At 33.2% G+C, this 18,589-nt stretch overlaps 2 protein-coding genes across 4 annotated transcripts; one reads left to right on the top strand and one right to left on the bottom strand.

Annotated features, from left to right (window-relative positions):
* Positions 1–338: 338 nt before the first annotated feature.
* LOC104724380 (protein root UVB sensitive 6) lies at positions 339–3,737 on the top strand. Of its 2 annotated transcripts, none has more exons than XM_010442868.3 (13): positions 339–933; positions 1,037–1,135; positions 1,224–1,337; positions 1,473–1,544; positions 1,622–1,732; positions 1,849–1,968; positions 2,202–2,303; positions 2,398–2,470; positions 2,610–2,693; positions 2,776–2,840; positions 2,925–3,026; positions 3,121–3,294; positions 3,379–3,737. In XM_010442868.3, the coding sequence occupies exons 1-13, from the start codon at positions 616–618 to the stop codon at positions 3,448–3,450; spliced, it is 1,506 nt and encodes a 501-aa protein (XP_010441170.1). In that variant the 5' UTR covers positions 339–615; the 3' UTR covers positions 3,451–3,737. The 2 variants fall into 2 exon arrangements, with proteins under 2 accessions (XP_010441170.1, XP_010441162.1); XM_010442860.3 differs by having other exon boundaries at positions 367–942.
* Positions 3,738–3,906: 169 nt separating this feature from the next.
* On the bottom strand, positions 3,907–11,064 carry LOC104724368 (methionine S-methyltransferase). 2 transcript variants are annotated; one of them, XM_010442847.3, is made up of 12 exons: positions 10,620–11,064; positions 9,504–9,697; positions 9,058–9,264; positions 8,848–8,943; positions 8,198–8,386; positions 7,946–8,134; positions 7,624–7,860; positions 7,300–7,434; positions 6,368–6,679; positions 6,057–6,236; positions 4,790–5,734; positions 3,907–4,549 (listed from the first exon to the last, which is right to left on the bottom strand). In XM_010442847.3, exons 1-12 carry the CDS (start codon positions 10,840–10,842, stop codon positions 4,250–4,252), a joined length of 3,207 nt encoding a protein of 1,068 aa, XP_010441149.2. In that variant the 5' UTR covers positions 10,843–11,064; the 3' UTR covers positions 3,907–4,249. The 2 variants fall into 2 exon arrangements, with proteins under 2 accessions (XP_010441149.2, XP_010441143.2); XM_010442841.2 differs by having other exon boundaries at positions 7,946–8,386; positions 10,620–10,998.
* Between the last annotated feature and the right edge of the window lie 7,525 nt (positions 11,065–18,589).

Raw genomic sequence — 18,589 nt, 5'->3', positions numbered from 1 at the left:
AGTTAAATTCATAATTTTTTTGATCTGATCTGAATGTATAACACAACTCATTTTTATATTTTTTAAAATTGTGTATCTGAAATTTAAATTTTTATTTAATACTAATATAATTTATTTTTATAAGATAATATTTTATTACTGTCATCAATCATATACTCCCTGCATTTCATAATATAAGATGTTTTAGAGAAGATTTTTGTGTTATATAATATAAGATGTTTTCAAATTTCTATGCTACTTTTAAATTAGTTTAATATAATTTATTATGCATTTTTATTTATGATTGGTTGAACTTTTTTAAAGAGGTCATTTCGTATATTTTGAAATGGAGTGAGTATATATAATTTTCATCAAAATTTATCAAATAAACCCATGAGCGTGGGTTCAAAACCTAGTAAATAAAAAGAATGCAGGTGAGAGATGAATTTGATTGTGAATTAACAACAAGTGGAAGAAAGAACACAACAACTGGTCTCGCTTCTTCCTCTGCTTCTTCTTCTTCCCTCGTTTCCTCCGCCGTAGAGAGAAATAGAGACTCCATTCAAAATCCCTTCTTCTTCTTCTTCTTCTTCTTCTTCTTCGGATCCTTCAATTAGATTCTCAACAACAACAACAATGCCAAGCGTCAAGCTCAAACATCACTCTCCTCCACCTGACACCATTACCTCCTCTTCCGACTCCGTCCGTCTCCTTTCTCGCGAAACTCTCCGCATCAGCGCCTCTCTCGCTTCCCCTCCCGATGATGACCTCCCTCTTCTCTCTCCTCCCTCTCCCGATTCTCAATTTCTTCATTCCACTCTCAGATTGATCTGCTGCGAAGAAATCGACGGCCGTCGGTTTAAGTACGTCGCCGAGACCGATGGTTCTTCTGGTGGATTCAAGAAGAATTCAGTTCGTTCTATTAGCTTGCAGTCTCCTCAGACTCCTTTTGATGTATGCCAGGTTCCATGGATTTAAAACCTATTCCTTTTGGTTTGGTTGATGCTATTTGAAATTGATCAATTAAGTGAAATATGTTCAAATTGGTATTTTACAGGAAGTGGGTTCGTTTCTTAGATCTTATGTCGTACCTGAAGGCTTCCCTGGGAGTGTTAATGAGTCTTATGTTCCTTATATGACTTGGAGAGCTTTGAAAGTATGATTCTTTTGATAATTTTTTTGTTTGTTTTGTTTAGAATTCAGTGTTATTGATTGATCTTTTTGACTGTGTGATGTTGTTGTAGCATTTCTTTGGTGGAGCTATGGGTGTGTTTACTACTCAAACTCTTCTTAATTCTGTTGGAGCTTCAAGGAACAGTTCTGCTTCTGCTGCTGTTGCCATCAATTGGATCCTCAAGGTTTGCTTTTTCTCGTTCAACTGCATGTGTCTCTTCAATTGCATTATATCTAATGTGTTGCAGAAGTATATCAATCCTTCTATATGAGATGAAGACTTACTCACTCATTGTTGAATATTATATAAATTTTTGTAGGATGGTGCTGGACGTGTTGGAAAAATGCTTTTTGCGCGGCAGGGAAAGAAGTTTGATTATGATTTGAAACAGGTACTTATTTGGTTCCATGACTTAAACATGTGCTTTTGTTGACTCTCTCTCACCTTCTAACTCACTTTGGCTTGCAGTTACGGTTTGCTGGTGATCTATTGATGGAGCTGGGTGCTGGTGTAGAGTTAGCGACTGCTGCAGTTCCACATCTTTTTCTTCCACTGGCTTGTGCTGCTAATGTTGTTAAGGTAGTCTCATCATCTTTTAACACTAAGAACTGTTATTAATTTTCAGTAGTTTTGTTAGTCTTTCATTTATTTTTTGTATCAATTATCAGTTTGTATCTTGCATTGTTTTATCACAGAATGTTGCAGCTGTAACATCAACATCTACTCGTACACCGATCTATAAAGCCTTTGCTAAAGGAGAAAACATAGGAGATGTCACTGCTAAGGGAGAGTGTGTTGGTAATATTGCTGATCTGGTATGACCTTTTTCTCATTATCACTTGGGTATTTTGTTGGTTTAATCTATCAAGCTGAATGAAACATGGACTTTTAGAAGCGAAATTGCTACTTTTCACTAGTGGGTCTCACAATAGATTCTGTTTGGTGTTATTAACTGCTTACTGTATCAATTTTTTATGGCTATGTTAGTGATCTTCTTTTTGAGTTCTAATATTGTTTTCATTTGTTATGATTTTTTTTCTACGTGAAGATGGGAACTGGGTTTAGCATCCTGATATCCAAAAGAAACCCTTCTTTGGTCACAACCTTTGGTCTTCTATCATGTGGCTATCTCATGAGCTCATACCAAGAGGTAGAATCCATCTCTATTTCATGTATATCTCTTTTAGTGCACTTCGGGATTTCTGGATTTTTTGTTTACAAAAACGTGGCTGGTTCCCTTTCAGGTTAGATCTGTAGTATTGCATACACTAAACCGTGCGAGATTTACAGTAGCAGTGGAGTCCTTTCTCAAGACGGGTAAGCTATGATGCTTTGGTAGTATGAACATGAGTGTACTCCTATAGCTCTGATATCCCACTCCCAGTGTTTTTTGGCCAACCTTTTTGAGGTTAGTCACATTCAAACTTCACAGATTGAACTTTCTATCTATCTGCAGGGCGGGTTCCCTCACTGCAGGAAGGTAATATCCAAGAAAAGATATTCACTTTTCCATGGGTGGATGATCGGCCAGTGATGCTTGGTATGTGTTGTTATCTATTCCTAAGAACTTCTATTCTTTTCTTTATAACATTACTGATATGGATTTTCATACCAATTGGCAGGAGCCAGATTTAAGGATGCATTCCAAGACCCTAGCACATATCTGGCAGTAAAGCCATTTTTCGATGTATGCGTTTTGTCCTTTATGTCAAATATCAAGCTGAAACCTTTTTGGTTCCATATTTGACTTAATTCTCTCTTCTTATGGCAGAAAGAAAGATACATGGTAACATACAGCCCTGCCAAGGGTAAAGTGTATGCACTGCTTAAACATCAGGCTAACTCGGATGACATTCTCAAAGCAGCATTTCATGTGGGCTAATTTTCCATCTTATATATCTCTAATCTGTGGAGAAGAAGTAATAAAGGCCTAAATTTTCTCATTCGTTTGCATGATGATATCACAGGCACATGTGCTTCTTCATTTCATGAATCAATCAAAAGATGGTATACCAAAATTGGTGGAGCAGTCAGATCCTGCTTTTGCTCCTATGGAATATGAGCTTGAGTCTCGGATTGCTGAGTCGTGTGAAATGGTTTCTACATCATATGGCATCTTCAAAAGCAGGGCTGCAGAACAGGTAACTTGGTAAAATTCTGTTGTATACTTCTATGTTTTTTCGAGTATGCAATTATTGAAAGAGCTGGATCGTCCATATTGTCAGGGTTGGAGAATGTCAGAATCTCTGCTTAATCCTGGCCGGGCTAGGTTATGTCATGTGAATGAGGGGGAGTAAAACAATGCCTGGTTAATGGTCATTGACCTGAATCGGCTTTTATAATAATTTCACTGCACTCTAAATTTTGCTGTCTTGGTTTCATGAAGAAAAAACAGGTTTTGGTTGGTACACTTTATTAACCATGCTGTAAAAAAATAGAATGATATGTAGCACTTGTAAATTGTCGGAATGCCACTGGTGTAATTTAACAGTTGAATCTTCTTTGTGTACCACTTCACACCATAATTGTCAGTTTGTCACACGAATTTTATAAACACATTGGTGGAGGTGCCATCAAAACCCAACTTTGGATCCATTTTGAAATCCTTAAAAATGGTACTTGTATAAACAAGTTTCTTGACATCTTATTAATGATTACGTTCTGAACTGTAAAAATAATCGACCTTAAAGATATATTCAAGGTGTTACATATTTTCTCCAAATTTCAGATCAGACGCATACTGTAGTCGAACATTGTAGAGACAGCCCAAGATTAGATATAAATGAAACTTCATACAAACTTCAGAAACAAAGAGACTTATTCACATTAAAATACACAACAAACAAAGTCTTTGCTATAACCGTTTGTGAACAGAGTCACTTGTAAGTCCTTTATTAGCATGAACAGATCACGCTCTGAAAAGGGAAACCCGTTATGAGGCTGACCAAGAAACGGGCACGCGAATTATTAGAAACAACAGAACAAAGGAATGCAGAAGTATAGCGACGAGTAAGTCCAAGAACCAGCAATGCACAATGACCCCTTAGTTCAAGTTCAAGTTCAAGAAGATGGCAGCGTAAATGAAAGAAGCACGTTTCAATTAGCAAGCACGCTTTTAAACTGAGCTATTGATTCAATAGCCTTGTCAAACTCACTATCCTCCAATGCAAATGAAAAGCGGCAGTAACCAGGAATTCCGGTCCAGGAACCGCTGTTCAAGCAGACACCAGTATGACTGAGGAACACGTCCCTCATATTTGAATCCGTAAGCTTGACTTCCTGTCCATCTCCTGCTGCTTTCACCTTTACTGTTTTGTTGAGATAAGCTTTCGGCTTTGCCACCATTGAGATTCCCGCTGAGGGTTGGATAACCTCCCAACCAGAGTTCTCTAATACCTGTTTCCAATATTTCCAGAAAGAAGAGAGTTACGGCCTAACATCATGAAATTGTAGGATCAACATTCATTTCTCTGCTGCATTGTTATCAACAACATGAAATGAACACCTCCAACTATTTAACCTTTTGTTTGTTTGCTTTTATGTGTATTTTTTTCCATATAAATTCATAGTTTTAACCATATGAGAGATTTATATGTTATTTTGTAAAAGAAAGTTTCTGAAGGCAGGAATGAGTACCTCTTTTAAGCGTTTGGATCTGCCCTCCAACGTTTTAATGATTTCAGAAACGGCATCCAAAAAGTCACCCGCCTTCTCTTCTTTGAGAGCCAACATTTTCTTAGCAGCATATTTCACAGTGCTGTGTGGTTTACTCAGGCCTGGGAGGGTATGGAAGGCGTCAATGACAGACTGATCCAAAACTAGAAACCCGAGTTTCAGAGCTCCACTGAGTAAATTCAAAGATAGACATCCAAGAAGCGAAACAGACAAGGATGAATCCAATTTCGACAAAGAATTCTTCAAATCCCAGCTAGTTGCACTGTATTCTAATCCGGAGAATGAAGTATCAATGATGACCTTTGCTCCAAACTTAGCACACGTAGCCAATAATATATCCATTTCCTCATTGCTGTACACCAAGCCTGTAGGGCTAACTGTTGGTCCAGATATACAAACCCACGGCTTCTTGACAGACTCGAGTGCTTTCGTCAGGCTCATTTCCGTCAGCTTAAAGCCATCACTAGACTCAGTAGGCATATTCACAACATTAGCTTTTAAAAATTTAGCAGCAGCAACATAATTCCCATTTGTGCCAGCAGGTAAACAGAGTGTTCCACCTTCTTGAGCGCAGCACATGACCAGTTTATTGAATAGTGCTAGTGAGCCATCAGCATATACAAAGCCTGTGCTGCTTTTGGTTGGAAACCCATAATTACTCCACACAAACTGCTTAATACTTGGGTTGATATCAACTTCTGCTTCAGATATGTTCTGCCTCACAAAACTTTCAAAGATTGCAGCCTTAACAGATCGTGGAATTGGCAAGAAACTTTGATCCACGTCCATGTGGATTAGAGAACTGTCGTTAATCTCAGTGACTGAAAGCTCAGCATCTTTCAGAATAGAGACAGCTGAGCTTGAAAATCCAATGATCTCTTCAGACTTTGCCTTCTCACTTTCCCTCTACAAGACACATAATATAGAACTGAATAGAGACGTTTCAACATTACAATGGATACATTGGTTTAACATTGTTCCACAAACGAGCTTAACATAGAATTTTTTTTGTTACTTCTATTGGCCGGGATTGTAAGGTTTAGGGTGTCATGATTACAAATCACTAAATGTCAAGATTTAATCAAGTACACCATAAGTCTTTTTTCAGCCGGCCTCTTTTTAAAGGAAATGCTACTATGCAAGTCACAGTCACTGGGGACAAAAAAATATCTGAACTCACCCTGATAATAAATCTAACACGTATGTTAGGACAGATTAAACTACATACCTCAGCGGGGGCATGACGATCAGCAAGCTGGAAAGCCAGAAGCTCATGGAAAAGGCAACCATAGTAGTATTGACTGATAATAGCAGTATGACCTTCTAAGACTTCCACAGTTTTGGATAAGGCCTTAGAAATGTCATTCACTTCTGAAATGACAAATGCTACTTCTAAATCTGAATAGACCTGCAGAACGCACATGACACTACTTTAAGAGCTTTAAGGAAATGAATCTCAAGAGTTAATTATTTTTTTCAATTAAATGACATAGAACATAATGCATACTTGTCACCGATGTGGTTGGACGAAAACTTTACCTTATTCTTTACCAGACCGCAGATAATTGCTGCATGAGAAGGTAGTTGATTTTCAGCGAGATATTTTAGTACTCCATTGGATGAAGGGAGACTAGACAATTCAAAGTGATCAGATATATCCAAGAAGAGTCGACATCCAATTTCTCTGGTCACGTCCAACAGGTGCAAAAACGATGAACTGGTGATGACTTCAAATGGAGCCATTCCAGTAACTACCACCTGTGGCTTTAGTTTCTTAATGAGTTCTATCATCAGATCAGACTGGTGCGGGGATTCAATGACTGTGATTTGATCTTCTGATTTTTCCATGTTCTATAATTAAAAAGTTTCCGGTTAAGCACATCATAAACAGAAATCACCCATCAATAAAATACACAAGGAGGGACAGTCAATAAATTCATAGCAACATCAAGTAAAATGATATCTTGTGGCAGAACTTTCATCTATAAGAATACCAAGTGCATTTATATTAATAGAAGAATATACGAACCAACTATTATTCTTTCTCACAGCACAATCACTAAAATTAAATCCTAGTCTCACATGGTATACAAATCCTCATAAACAAGGAGCTTTTGCATCTCAATTGTAGGCTAATAACTCTACACCATCTATGAACTATGATACTCTAGTTATCTTTTAAATTTAGCTACTAGTTCCTTCTCTCTACACTCGAACTACTGGCTTTCCACTTCTACATTAAATGACTGATTATTTTGTTTTTATCTTGACATGTTAATTATCAACTACTTCAGTAAGAATTATTATGTCCTATTCCAGCTAGGAAGATATACCCACTCATAACACTAGGCGACACCTTACTCAGCATCATAATAGCATTCCATTGGGTAAAAGCGCACAGCATCACTTGCATCATTTCGTTCCAAAATACAGTAAAGTACAACTACTAGATATGGATATAACAATTTTACCTCAATGGCTAAAGAGGTTAGCCAGCTCCTCGGAAGTTGTCGAGTTAAATGCTCATCAACAATTGCAAGCCGAGGGGAGAATAACCGAAATGCACTCTCGATGGCTACAGCCCTTGATGGAAACACGACAATGTTCTTGCAAACAGAAAGAAGCAGACTCAGATATGATCGGAAGTTTTTGCGTGAAACAAAAGTCACAATGCTAGACATTTTATGAGTCCAGAAGTCTCAGGTGTTTCATTCTTTTTCATTCCACGAGATCTTCTAAAAATTGTTTACTGTCCCCAACAGCTATAATAGAAATACAATAGAGAATAGTCTTACATCCTGATTAATTGGAATACGGTGGTATGTCCTCATAAAGCCTGCAATTAGACTGCAGAATCTTTTGCTGCCAGCTGGAGGTTCAAACGGGAAATAGGAGCTATTTTTCAAGACACTAGCAAGATAGGCTAGAAATGGAATTTTCTCATCAGCCACAGTTTCATCCTCGAAAGATAAATCCAGTGAATTACTAATTTCTTGAAATCCATTTTTCAAGAAGTCAAAGATTATCTTAACCTGTCAACCATAACCACCTTAATTGATTACTATGTTCATAAAACATAAACATGTTATCCAAAAGAAAGTTTATTTATCTACCCACTTGACTTGGTTGGCGAAGCTGGCAACTATAAACCGATAAAGCATGGGAGATTCGTCCACCAGACTTTCCATAGGCCCATGCGGTTCGAGCACAAATTGGTTGGTCTCCGGCAAGTCCCATAAAAAACTCAAAACGATGAGGGCTGCTCCTCTCAATTTCAACTAATGCCGAGATATCGGTATCTGCAGCCTGTAAACACATATCAAGTGGCCATTGTGGAGGAGCATGTTCTTTCAATAATGAAATTCTTACCTGAAGTATTTTAGTCTGCCACATTTGTGTAACACGGACTCCTCGCCGCTCAAACAAGCGTCTACAGACACCTTGCCCAGGACGACCACCCATGTTGAATATCATAATCCCTGCAGGTTTGATGACAGATATTCCCTCTTCCACCGCTCTGGCAATCAAACCTAAGCCAAACTGATCTTCAACAAAACCCTGAATATATGGATACAAAATTTATCAGGCACAGGTAGAGCATCAACATTAACAAAGTAATCCAGTAGATGATCTATCTTTTACACCTTTTAGAGTAGATAAAAGCAAGAGAATGTGTCATCGCAAACAACAGAAGAAAGAGAGGATGTTATGGATTTTACAGAGACAAGAAAAAAAAATCTTATGTAATTACTCATCACAAACATGCCAAACTTAGGTTGAAAACTGAAATACGATATGGCAGGCATGTATATGACTGGCTCAATAATGCTAGCAAAAGCTCACAGTGAGATTGCACATGAATTTTGATAGAAAAGGAAGAGAAGAAGCATCATGGATAGACAATTAAAGGATATAACATGTAATTGGACAACACCAAAAGAGTTCTAGGTGCTAGCTTGCTAACGTACTATAGATACTTTCAAGAGTAATTTTGCTGGAAAAAAAAAAGATTCCCTTACCTGAAGGGCACAATAGTTACTCAGCGAATGGAGAAATTCCTCACTTGCATTTTCTGTTATCAGCTTAGACATTGCTTCTGGGTTTGGATTAAGAATCTGCCACAAGAACATTGCATCAAAGGAAGCACACATAATAGGAATTCGTCAATTTATAGAATTTTAAACTACTCCTACAAATATTAGGTATGGAGACCAGAAGGAAAAAATTACCTGAGGTATGCATCCTACAATTCTCTCGAGCTGAATCTTATTATCTCTACAATAACCAAGCAAATCAGATTCATAGAATTCCACTCTATCCAATAAAGTTTTCTTCTCGTCGTCATAGACTGGTTCGCCATTATCATCAAGAGCGTTTAGGTACAAATTTATCCAAGAAATTTTCACAGCTCTAGGATTAATATCAAGCCCATATACCTGCAAAAACACGTATAAGCTTGACACTGGTGTGCTACTGTGAACTACCAAAAGCTTACCTAAAGCATATCCAGGGTATATATGAGGGGCAATATCAAAAATAGAAATAATAATCATACTAATAGATGACATTACTACAGTTATTTCCCATTCTACGAAAACGAAAACATGTACTCGTCTGACCAAAATTGAAAGCTTCAGTAGTGGCACTTCTTAAAATCCATTGAACATATACTAACCTTTGAAGGCAACCACTTAGCAGCTATGGCTATTGATATCCATCCATTCCCACAGCCAAGTTCAGCAATAGTCTTATCCTTGAAGATGGTGTCAGGATGTCTATTAAGTCCTTCATAAAATGTGAATGACCAGTCTTCTGGAATAAAAATACTAGGAATGACCATCATGGTTAACTTTTTCCTGGACTGAAAACCTGCAGAAAAGAGAGGAAGATGTATTGGTGTCTGATACAAGCATGGTTCCTAATTATAAGGTAGCCAATATCAGCTGCAATAGAATGTTAGAGATACACTGCAAGAAGTTCCCAAGAAAGACAAAAAAAAAAAAACAAAGAATTTCCAACTGCTGATATAAATCTTAAACTCCGGTTGATCATGCCTTCTAATATTACTCAGAGCGACAGAATCAGGTAGAATTTCAGAACATTTTGCAAACTTTACTTCTATCGAAAATAAATTAATACTCTAAAGGAACAGTTTGAATTAAATCTGTTTGTCACTGTGCATAAGCCTAAAGCTGATATGATCTCCCAACAGTCTGGAATTCAAATATCGGCGTTGTTTGATTGCCATGATCAATGTCTTCCAGAGCAAACTTTTATGTTTGAAAGTCATAATCATGGTGGTACATAATGACACATGTTGAATCATTATAGAAACTCATATGAGAATGACAGACAACAATAGTTAAAAAAAGATACAAAAAAAGAATGAAACGTGCAGTTGACTAAGAAAACGACAAAGGGGCCTCGAAAAGCTAAATTTATAGTAACTCGTTAGCGTATTCATTGGACAAACAAGGCGACGTGTTTGTCGATTACTCGGCGATTGCAGTAAAAAAAACGACGAAATTGCCACCGGAATCACCCCACCTTCCCGGAAAATAAAGAAAACGAAACCAGAAAACAGATAATTCGGCGGCGAAGAAATCGATCACGAAGTCAACTAAACAAAATAATGTAAGATCGGATAGATAACTCTAACAAAATCAACCAAATCAGTACGCGCAGCTCAATCAAATCCATTTAACAACTCATAACAACATCTAATCACAGAACAGAACAAATACTCAAGGATCGTGTTAAAAAGGAATCGGATCGATGAAACTACTAGTACCTTCGTATTGATCGAGGAAGATGTCCTGGATATGGAAATGGTAGGTTTGGAGAGACGACTCAGAAGATCCGACGCGTTTGTAGATGTCAGAGAGGAAGATCCGAGCCTTGGATCGAGTATTCGGATCCTCGAGCCGCTCCAGGACCGATCGCAAGGCGCCATAAGCTGCGTCGCCGGATTGTTTGCACTGGTTGAGGAAATCGTCGACAGAGAGGTCCGCCATTATCGTCTAACAAGTGATCGGAGTGAGTTTTTTAGTAGAGAAAGAAGAAGAAAAAGTGAAAGTGTGGGTTTGGGTTTGTGACTCTCTCTCTCTCTCCAGCCAAAGCAAGGAATCAAATTATATATTGCATTTGTGGCGTAGGATGACCTTTTGACTAAATATGTAAATTCCAATTTTCTCTTTATTTTTGCTTCATGTTTTTGTAAAAGTCATTTTTGTCCCGAAAATGAGACCAAAAACATGGCTTTCAATATAAAGGAACACAAAATTATAAAATAAATAGAAAGTTTGATTTTAAAAAAAAAATAGAAAGTATGTAGTCTATAATATAAGACTAGATAATCCACACATAGTGCGGTATAAAATAATTATTTAATATTTTTACTGTAATTTTTATTTACAAAATCTGTTATATTTATGGGTAATTGAAATATTTAAAATTCGATTGTGTAGTATATATCTATAAAAAAATTGTATAATAATTAAAATTTAACCCGTGAGAGTTATTATAATATCAATCTTATATTATTATATCATATGAATAAAGGGTTCTTAAAATTCATTTTAAAGATTTTATGAAAATATAATTAAGTTAGAAAGATAATATAAAAATTTAATTTGAGTGTTAATTGTATTTTTAGAAAAATAAAAATACAATGGTAAATAAATGTAAATATTTTTAAAAGCTGATGACAAATAAAGGAAAAAGTGTCATGAGCTCTGTCAGTTTTTTTTGCCAAAATGTTCCTCTATTAATATATAGAGGATTTAAAATTCGAGTGTGTAGTATATATCTATAAAAGAAATTGTATAATAATTAAAATTTAACCTGTGAGAGTTATTATAATATCAATCTTATATTATTATATCATATGAATAAAGGGTTCTTAAAATTCATTTTAAAGATTTTATGAAAATACAATTAAAGGATATAATTAAGTTAGAAAGATAATATAAACATTTAATTTTGAGTGTTAATTGTATTTTTGAAAAAATACAATGGTAAATAAATGTAAATATTTTTAAAAGCTGATGACAAATAAAGGAAAGAGTGTCCTGAGCTCTGTAATGCTGACACCTTAGCTCTTTTGCCAAAATGTTCCTCTATTAATATATAGGGGATTTCAAATTCGATTGTGTAGTATATATCTATAACAAAAATTGTATAATAATTAAAATTTAACCCGTGAGAGTTATTATAATATCAATCTTATATTATTATATCGTATGAACAAAGGGTTCTTAAAATTCATTTTAAAGATTTAATGAAAATACAATTAAATAATATAATTAAGTTAGAAAGATAATATAAACATTTAATTTTGAGTGTTAATTGTATTTTTGGAAAAAATACAATGGTAAATAAATGTAAATATTTTTAAAAACTGATGACAAATAAAGGAAAGAGTGTTCTGAGCTCTGTAATGCTGACACCTCTTTTGCCAAAATGTTCCTCTATTAATATATAGGGGATAAAATAAATTAGTGGGTGGAATTAGAAAATAGTATTAATCAAACTTTTGAAATGTTTTATTTAAATGACAGCTTTCGTAATGTTTAATCATAATTTGAATTTATGATAATCTTAATTTCATAGTTTTAAGTGAAATTGCAGCGAAATTTGATAACAAATCTCAATTATTTCTTATAAATTCATCTAAAATCATCAATATAATCTTAAATCTTTTTAGTACAACTCAAAATTACTCCAAACACTTGGTTACATGCTTGATGGGGGAAAGAAGAAAGCTATGATGTAACAGAAATATATAAGAGAATAAGTACTTCTTGACTTCTTGTTAACGTTACTAAAAAAAAAAAAGGGATACCATCACGAAGCAAGCAGAGCAGTATCTCAAGAGAACTCTAAAGACTGATATTTTATCTCCCATAAGTCTAAAGACATCTATAAGGGAATATGCTTAAAGAAGAAGTATTTTTTTTTTTTTTGTTGTTGTTTAATATGCATCTTGGAAATCTCAAGATCAAAATGTTGGCATTGTTGGTCACTTCATAAGTGGAATGGAACACACACACATATATATATATATATATATATATATATATATATATATATATATATTTAAAGCATATACGATACCATGGAACCAACTTACTCTAACTCTAAGAATGGTAGTGCAAAAATTTCAGAGACTTGGGTATACTAATAAGAGTAATATTTTGATGGCATCATCCATCAAGCGTTAACGCAGGATTTTAACTTCTTTTACATCAGTATAGAAGTGCAAACTTAGCAAATTAAAAGAGCTTATATTAATTCAATGTACGTACTACGTAGACGTAGTCATGTAATATTCTAGAATAAAACTTTGTAAAAGCTTATATAATGAATTACCTACTACTTTGACGACAAAAAACATACTTATAAATAAAAAAACTCAAAGTTGGGTCCGATTGGTAACATACTCAAAGCTGTATAGAAAAGCTGTAAGCTCGATCTTCTAGAGTGCTTTTATCAGAAACATCTTTTGTAAACAATTTCCTTCCAGATTGGGTAACCAATCGAGGAGTTTTATTTTAGTTTAAGGTGAGGTTGACAAAAAAAAAAAAAAAAAAAAAGCTGTAAGCTGTTAGAGAATAGTGCAAAGCTGTAAGAAAGAGTTGTACATGAAAGTTGTATCAAAAAATTGAGAGTAAAATTTTTAGTAAAGTTTTTAGTAATGCTTTTGTGATTGGTGAAAAATCAAAGCTGTACAAGTGGTACAGCTTTAATTGTGTTCACCAATCAAAGCCGTTATAATTTATAAGTTGAAGCCTAATGATTTGAGGCACATAAACAGAAAATTGAGTATTCTTTCGATGACTTTTTGTAGTATTGTAATGGATAATGGATTATATTCCATGATATCATCATGTTAATTTCTCTCTCTCTCCCTAAATAAAACAAAGAATGATAAAATAGATGGTGTTGGGCCTATTGGCCGGTGAGTGTAACTTATAAATATCTACTTGTTTTGATACATATTAATTAATATGAAAACCAATCAATAATTTCTTTTAAATAACGAGGAAGAAACGTTATGGTTGTTGTGTATAATCAACTAAGCTTTGCAGCAATCACGTGAAAAATCAGCAGAGACAGACCAAGTCTACACGACTAGACCCGAGGAAGGAAACAAACATTACTGATTCCGATAATGTCTTTTACTAGTTTTTTCTAGCGTTCACTATTTTAATTGGATTATTTTTAGTTCTTTCATATAGCTAGCTAGTAGATTACGATTCCTAATATCTACTACGTACGTTCGTAACCAATGAAAAAACAAGATGCATAATTGAAATAATTATTAAAACCAATAAAAGAACACAATTAAATTTGCAAGATTTATGAGAAATCATCTATTTTTATTTTTTTAAAGATCATCTAAAACAGAACGGATGGAGTAATTACTTAACACTTTAATTTGTGACTTTGTCAAATCACAAGAAAACTAAATCATCTCTAGTAATACTAGGCATCTAGATTTTTGTTTCCCAAATATTTGATGAATCCAGTAGAACAAAAGATGTCACACCGTCCTTAACTTTAAGTGTCTGAAACTTTCATTTTGAGTCACAAAGACATTTTCAAGAAACTTAAAATCCAAAATCTCAAAGTCAACGTCAAAGTTTCCTATGAGAAATGATGTGATTTGATGACACTCTGCCAACATTGAGTTCTATCGACACATGGCACGACGTTGGTAACTTGGTGATTACATACATAGATGGATCATAGATGCCATCTTCCTATGTAATTTGGAGAAAATACACTATTTGGTCATTATATATAGCGCATATCTTTTTCAGGTAGACAGAAGTTCCAACTGAATAGATGCTTTTAAATAAATACATATCATAAAAATTAGTTACATGATAAATAAGGTTGTAAAAATGGATACTGAATCTTTAAACAGAAATGCATACCCAACAAATTTTGTGAAGGGAGATAAAAGTTTTATAAAGGGTTTATATGTATAACAGTATGACAAAAATATTAACATTAATCTAGTAACAATCTCTAACTTATGAATTAATAATTGAACTTGTTTTAATCAAAATCATGGCTTTTCAGTTTTATGAAACTATATGGGCACATACGTATATGTTGAGAGACGCGTAAAATTGTATAAATGCAATCGAATATATATGGACTATTCACGAACTGTTTTTCTCAAAATAAAATATGAGATATTTTTACTGAAATAATATAATTTTTTTTTTGTTTTATCAATGATGATATAAAGGAGTCTTAAAGTTGTTTACCAGCGAAAAAGGAGTCTTAAAGTGACAAAGTTATTAATATTGAACCATATACATATGAAAGACGTTGAGTAGTTATCAAAAAAGAAACCCCCAAATCAATGTGAGGTCCAGGAACGCATAAATTAATTAAAAAAAAAGGGAAAAAAAGCTTAAAAATACCTCATCTATTTTTTATTTGGAAGTTTAATATCTCGTCTTTTTTGGTTGGAAAAAAAATATCTCATTTAATTAAAACGTGTGATTTAATACTCAAACTAATAAATTTTGTTAGTTTCATACTTACGATTTTTTGACAAAAATAAAATTCCATTTTTACCCTTACTATATCAATTAATAATTAATTTTAAATGATTTGGTATTAATTTATAATTTTATTTGAATTAAAATTAATAAAAGAAATATTAAATAAACTTAATTTTAATTCAAATAAACCTATAAATTAAGAAAATTTCTTGGATTTACAAAAGAGTGATTAGGGTTTAGATTTTACAATTAAACGAAATTATATATCGGTTTGGGTTTACAAAATAGTGGTTAGGGTTTAGATTTTATAATTAAACAAAATTATATGTCAGTTTGGGTATACAAATAGTGGTAGGGTTTAGATTTTACAATCAAACAAATTTATATGTCGGTTTGGGTTTATAAAAGAGTGGTTAGGGTTTAGATTTTAAAATTAAAAAAAAAATATATGTCGGTTTGGGTTTATAAAAGAGTGGTTAGGGTTTAGATTTTACAATTAAACAAAATTGTATTTTAATTTGGGTTTATAAAAAATGATTAGGGTTTAAATTACATAATTAAACAAAATTATATGTCGGTTTGGATTTATAAAAAAGTAATTTAGATTTACATATTATAATTAAAAACTATAATATAATGTTTAGAATTAATAACTTTAAAATTGAATGATATACAGATGTTGTTTCTTTAATTAATAATTTGTTTCCCTAATTAAGTGGGGATGAATCCAAGAATTGTCCATAAATTAATACCAAGTCATTTAAAATTAATTATTAATTGATATAGTAAGGGTAAAAATGGAATTTTATTTTTGTCAAAAAATCGTAAGTATGAAACTAACAAAATTTATTAGTTTGAGTATTAAATCACATGTTTTAATTAAATGAGGTATTTTTCTTCCAACCAAAAAAGACGAGGTATTAAACTTTCAAATAAAAAATAGATGGAGTATTTTTAAGCTTTTTTCCCTAAAAAAAAGTCGTGTTTCCTTAGGTTTGACTGTTTGAGTGTTGTCTTGGAAGGGTTGGTATTGAACTGCTAGTTCCTGTCCGAAGGAACGGTGCGTACGTGCCTACGGATCCATAACCTTTCGGATAATCAGAAAAAAAAAAAATGAAAATAACATTCGTAAATTAATCCAACTTGAAAAACACACACATATATATATACTAGATGAGGACCCGCCCGATGTGCGGATTTAAAATTTTATAAATTAAATTAAATTTAACAAAAATATATTAAAATTTGTTGTATGTTATTTATAACTTTTATTTTTTTTGCTATAATACACTGATTTATATCCATTTACAAATCTTTTATGTATGTTACCATTAAAAAAGTATTTTTTTAAAACCTAAATATAATGTTACAAATATATTCTTTATCACCACCTAGAAAATCTCTATATGAATACATTAAGCCAACTATTTTACTTTTACTTCTGCACAGTGGCAGACCCACGTTGTGGGTTGTGGTGGCAGCTGCCACCAGTAATATTTAAAAACTAAAAGTTTTTACACTATGTAAAAAAAGTTAAGTGGCAAAATGGCTTGAGAATAAACTAAAATTTGTGCAAGGTCGAGGGTTCAATCTTACCTGTTGACAATCTGTCACCAGTAATATTTTTTTCTGGTTCCGCCCCTGCTTCTGCATAGTTTTTTAATTAATAAAATTGTTGACTCAAAAAATATTTTGAGTAAAAAATATATTACATAATATACTAATTAATAATGTATCATCACAATAATGAATGACCACCATAGAGAAAACCTCGGCTTTACCCTCATCCTTTATGGAGAAAACCTTGCGTCCAACCTCCTCCACCATGGAGAGAACCTTGGCTCCGCGTTCCTCCCTTGGGGAGATAATCTTGCGTACAACCTCCTACACCTTCCTCCCTAGGGGAGATAACCTTGTGTTCAACCTTATCCACCATAGAGAGAACCTCGGCTCTGCCCTCCTCCTGTGTGGAGAGAAAATGTTCACGTCTTTTTGCTATCTCAAATTAGCTTGCTCCAACAACCAATGAAAGTAAAAACTTTTTTCTAACGTCACAAAATCTTTTCATAGTAACTAATGCTAAATTTCCCAATGTATTCGTGGAAGTGTCTTTGACACACCATGATGTAGCCTCTGTCTCTGTAATGTCTCAACCGCCACCTTGCTTAGTGAGCCCTTGTCCACTCTCAGTCCATGGGTCCACCTTCCTAAGTGGGCTCTACATATATTCCTGGCCCGTGGACTCACCCATATTCAATGGCCGGGTTGTTACGTCTGGAAGGTTTAAAAACTATCTATCTATCTATGTTTGTTGTAAGCTTGTGTTTGATTAGCCTATTTTATCTATCCATTAGGTTGATGAGCTTCTACTTGTTATCTCCCTTTGGGATTGAATGAATAATGGTAACAATTATGTTTGCAAAAAAATGAAGAGTTTATGACCAACCAATCAAGGTTGAAAAATTAGAAAAAAATTAATTTAGCATAATTAAAGAAACAATATAAAATTATAAGCATGGTAATATATGAATCCCAAATAATTCAAAGATGAAATACAAATTAAATAAAATAATCTAAAAATACTACAATAAATTTTAAAATACAGTATTAGGAAAAGAAGACGCATATATTAATCTTTTTTTGGGTCAACATATTAATCTTACCTATTCCCAACTGAAAAATGAGAAAGTAGGAGAAAATTTTGGTTTAAAAAAATAAGAAAAATTTACCTTCTCATTAAAAACAATTTTCCAATTAAACAAAGTTGAAAGCAATGTTTTTGAATAAATTATTTATATAAGACGATCTATATTTATATAGAAGTGAGTATTTACAAAATTTAGAATAAATAATTAACTGTTTATTTTTCTTAATCCCTTTTTCTATATTTTTTTTGTAGAATTAATAACTTAAAATTAAAAATAAGTAAATAATATTATAATTTTGAATTTATGAAATATATATATATATATACATATATAATCTCTTTATAATTATTTAAAAAACCTTTGTTTTTTTTATAAATTCTGTAATTTTTGATAATTATTTTTTTACATTATTAATATTTTTTAGAACAAAATATTTTATTTTTGCTGTAATCGAATTCCTCCTATTAAATATTAACTTTTACATATGTCAAAATATGAGATTGATAACTTGACACATGTCAAAATCTTGTTAATGACTAAATTTTAAAACCCAACTTTATATAATAAGATATATATATAAATGTATAGAA

This window comes from Camelina sativa, chromosome 2 (assembly GCF_030686135.1).
Source record: "Camelina sativa cultivar CO46 ecotype springtype chromosome 2, ASM3068613v1".
NCBI lineage: Eukaryota > Viridiplantae > Streptophyta > Magnoliopsida > Brassicales > Brassicaceae > Camelina > Camelina sativa.
The sequence above is the reverse complement of the archived record's forward strand: the minus strand, read 5'-3'. Positions and strand labels throughout refer to the sequence as shown.

Bases quoted from the DNA above. Each gene is read 5' to 3' on its own strand.
- LOC104724380 (XM_010442860.3), top strand. From the start codon at position 616: ATGCCAAGCGTCAAGCTCAAACATCACTCTCCTCCACCTGACACCATT. The intron at 2,841-2,924 runs GTATGCGTTTTG...TTCTTATGGCAG, and splicing joins CAGTAAAGCCATTTTTCGAT to AAAGAAAGATACATGGTAAC. The intron at 3,027-3,120 runs GTGGGCTAATTT...ATGATATCACAG, and splicing joins TTCTCAAAGCAGCATTTCAT to GCACATGTGCTTCTTCATTT.
- LOC104724368 (XM_010442841.2), bottom strand. From the start codon at position 10,842: ATGGCGGACCTCTCTGTCGACGATTTCCTCAACCAGTGCAAACAATCC. The intron at 9,698-10,619 runs GTACTAGTAGTT...TCTTTTCTGCAG, and splicing joins CTTCCTCGATCAATACGAAG to GTTTTCAGTCCAGGAAAAAG. The intron at 6,680-7,299 runs GTAAAATTGTTA...TTTTAATTATAG, and splicing joins TAACCTCTTTAGCCATTGAG to AACATGGAAAAATCAGAAGA.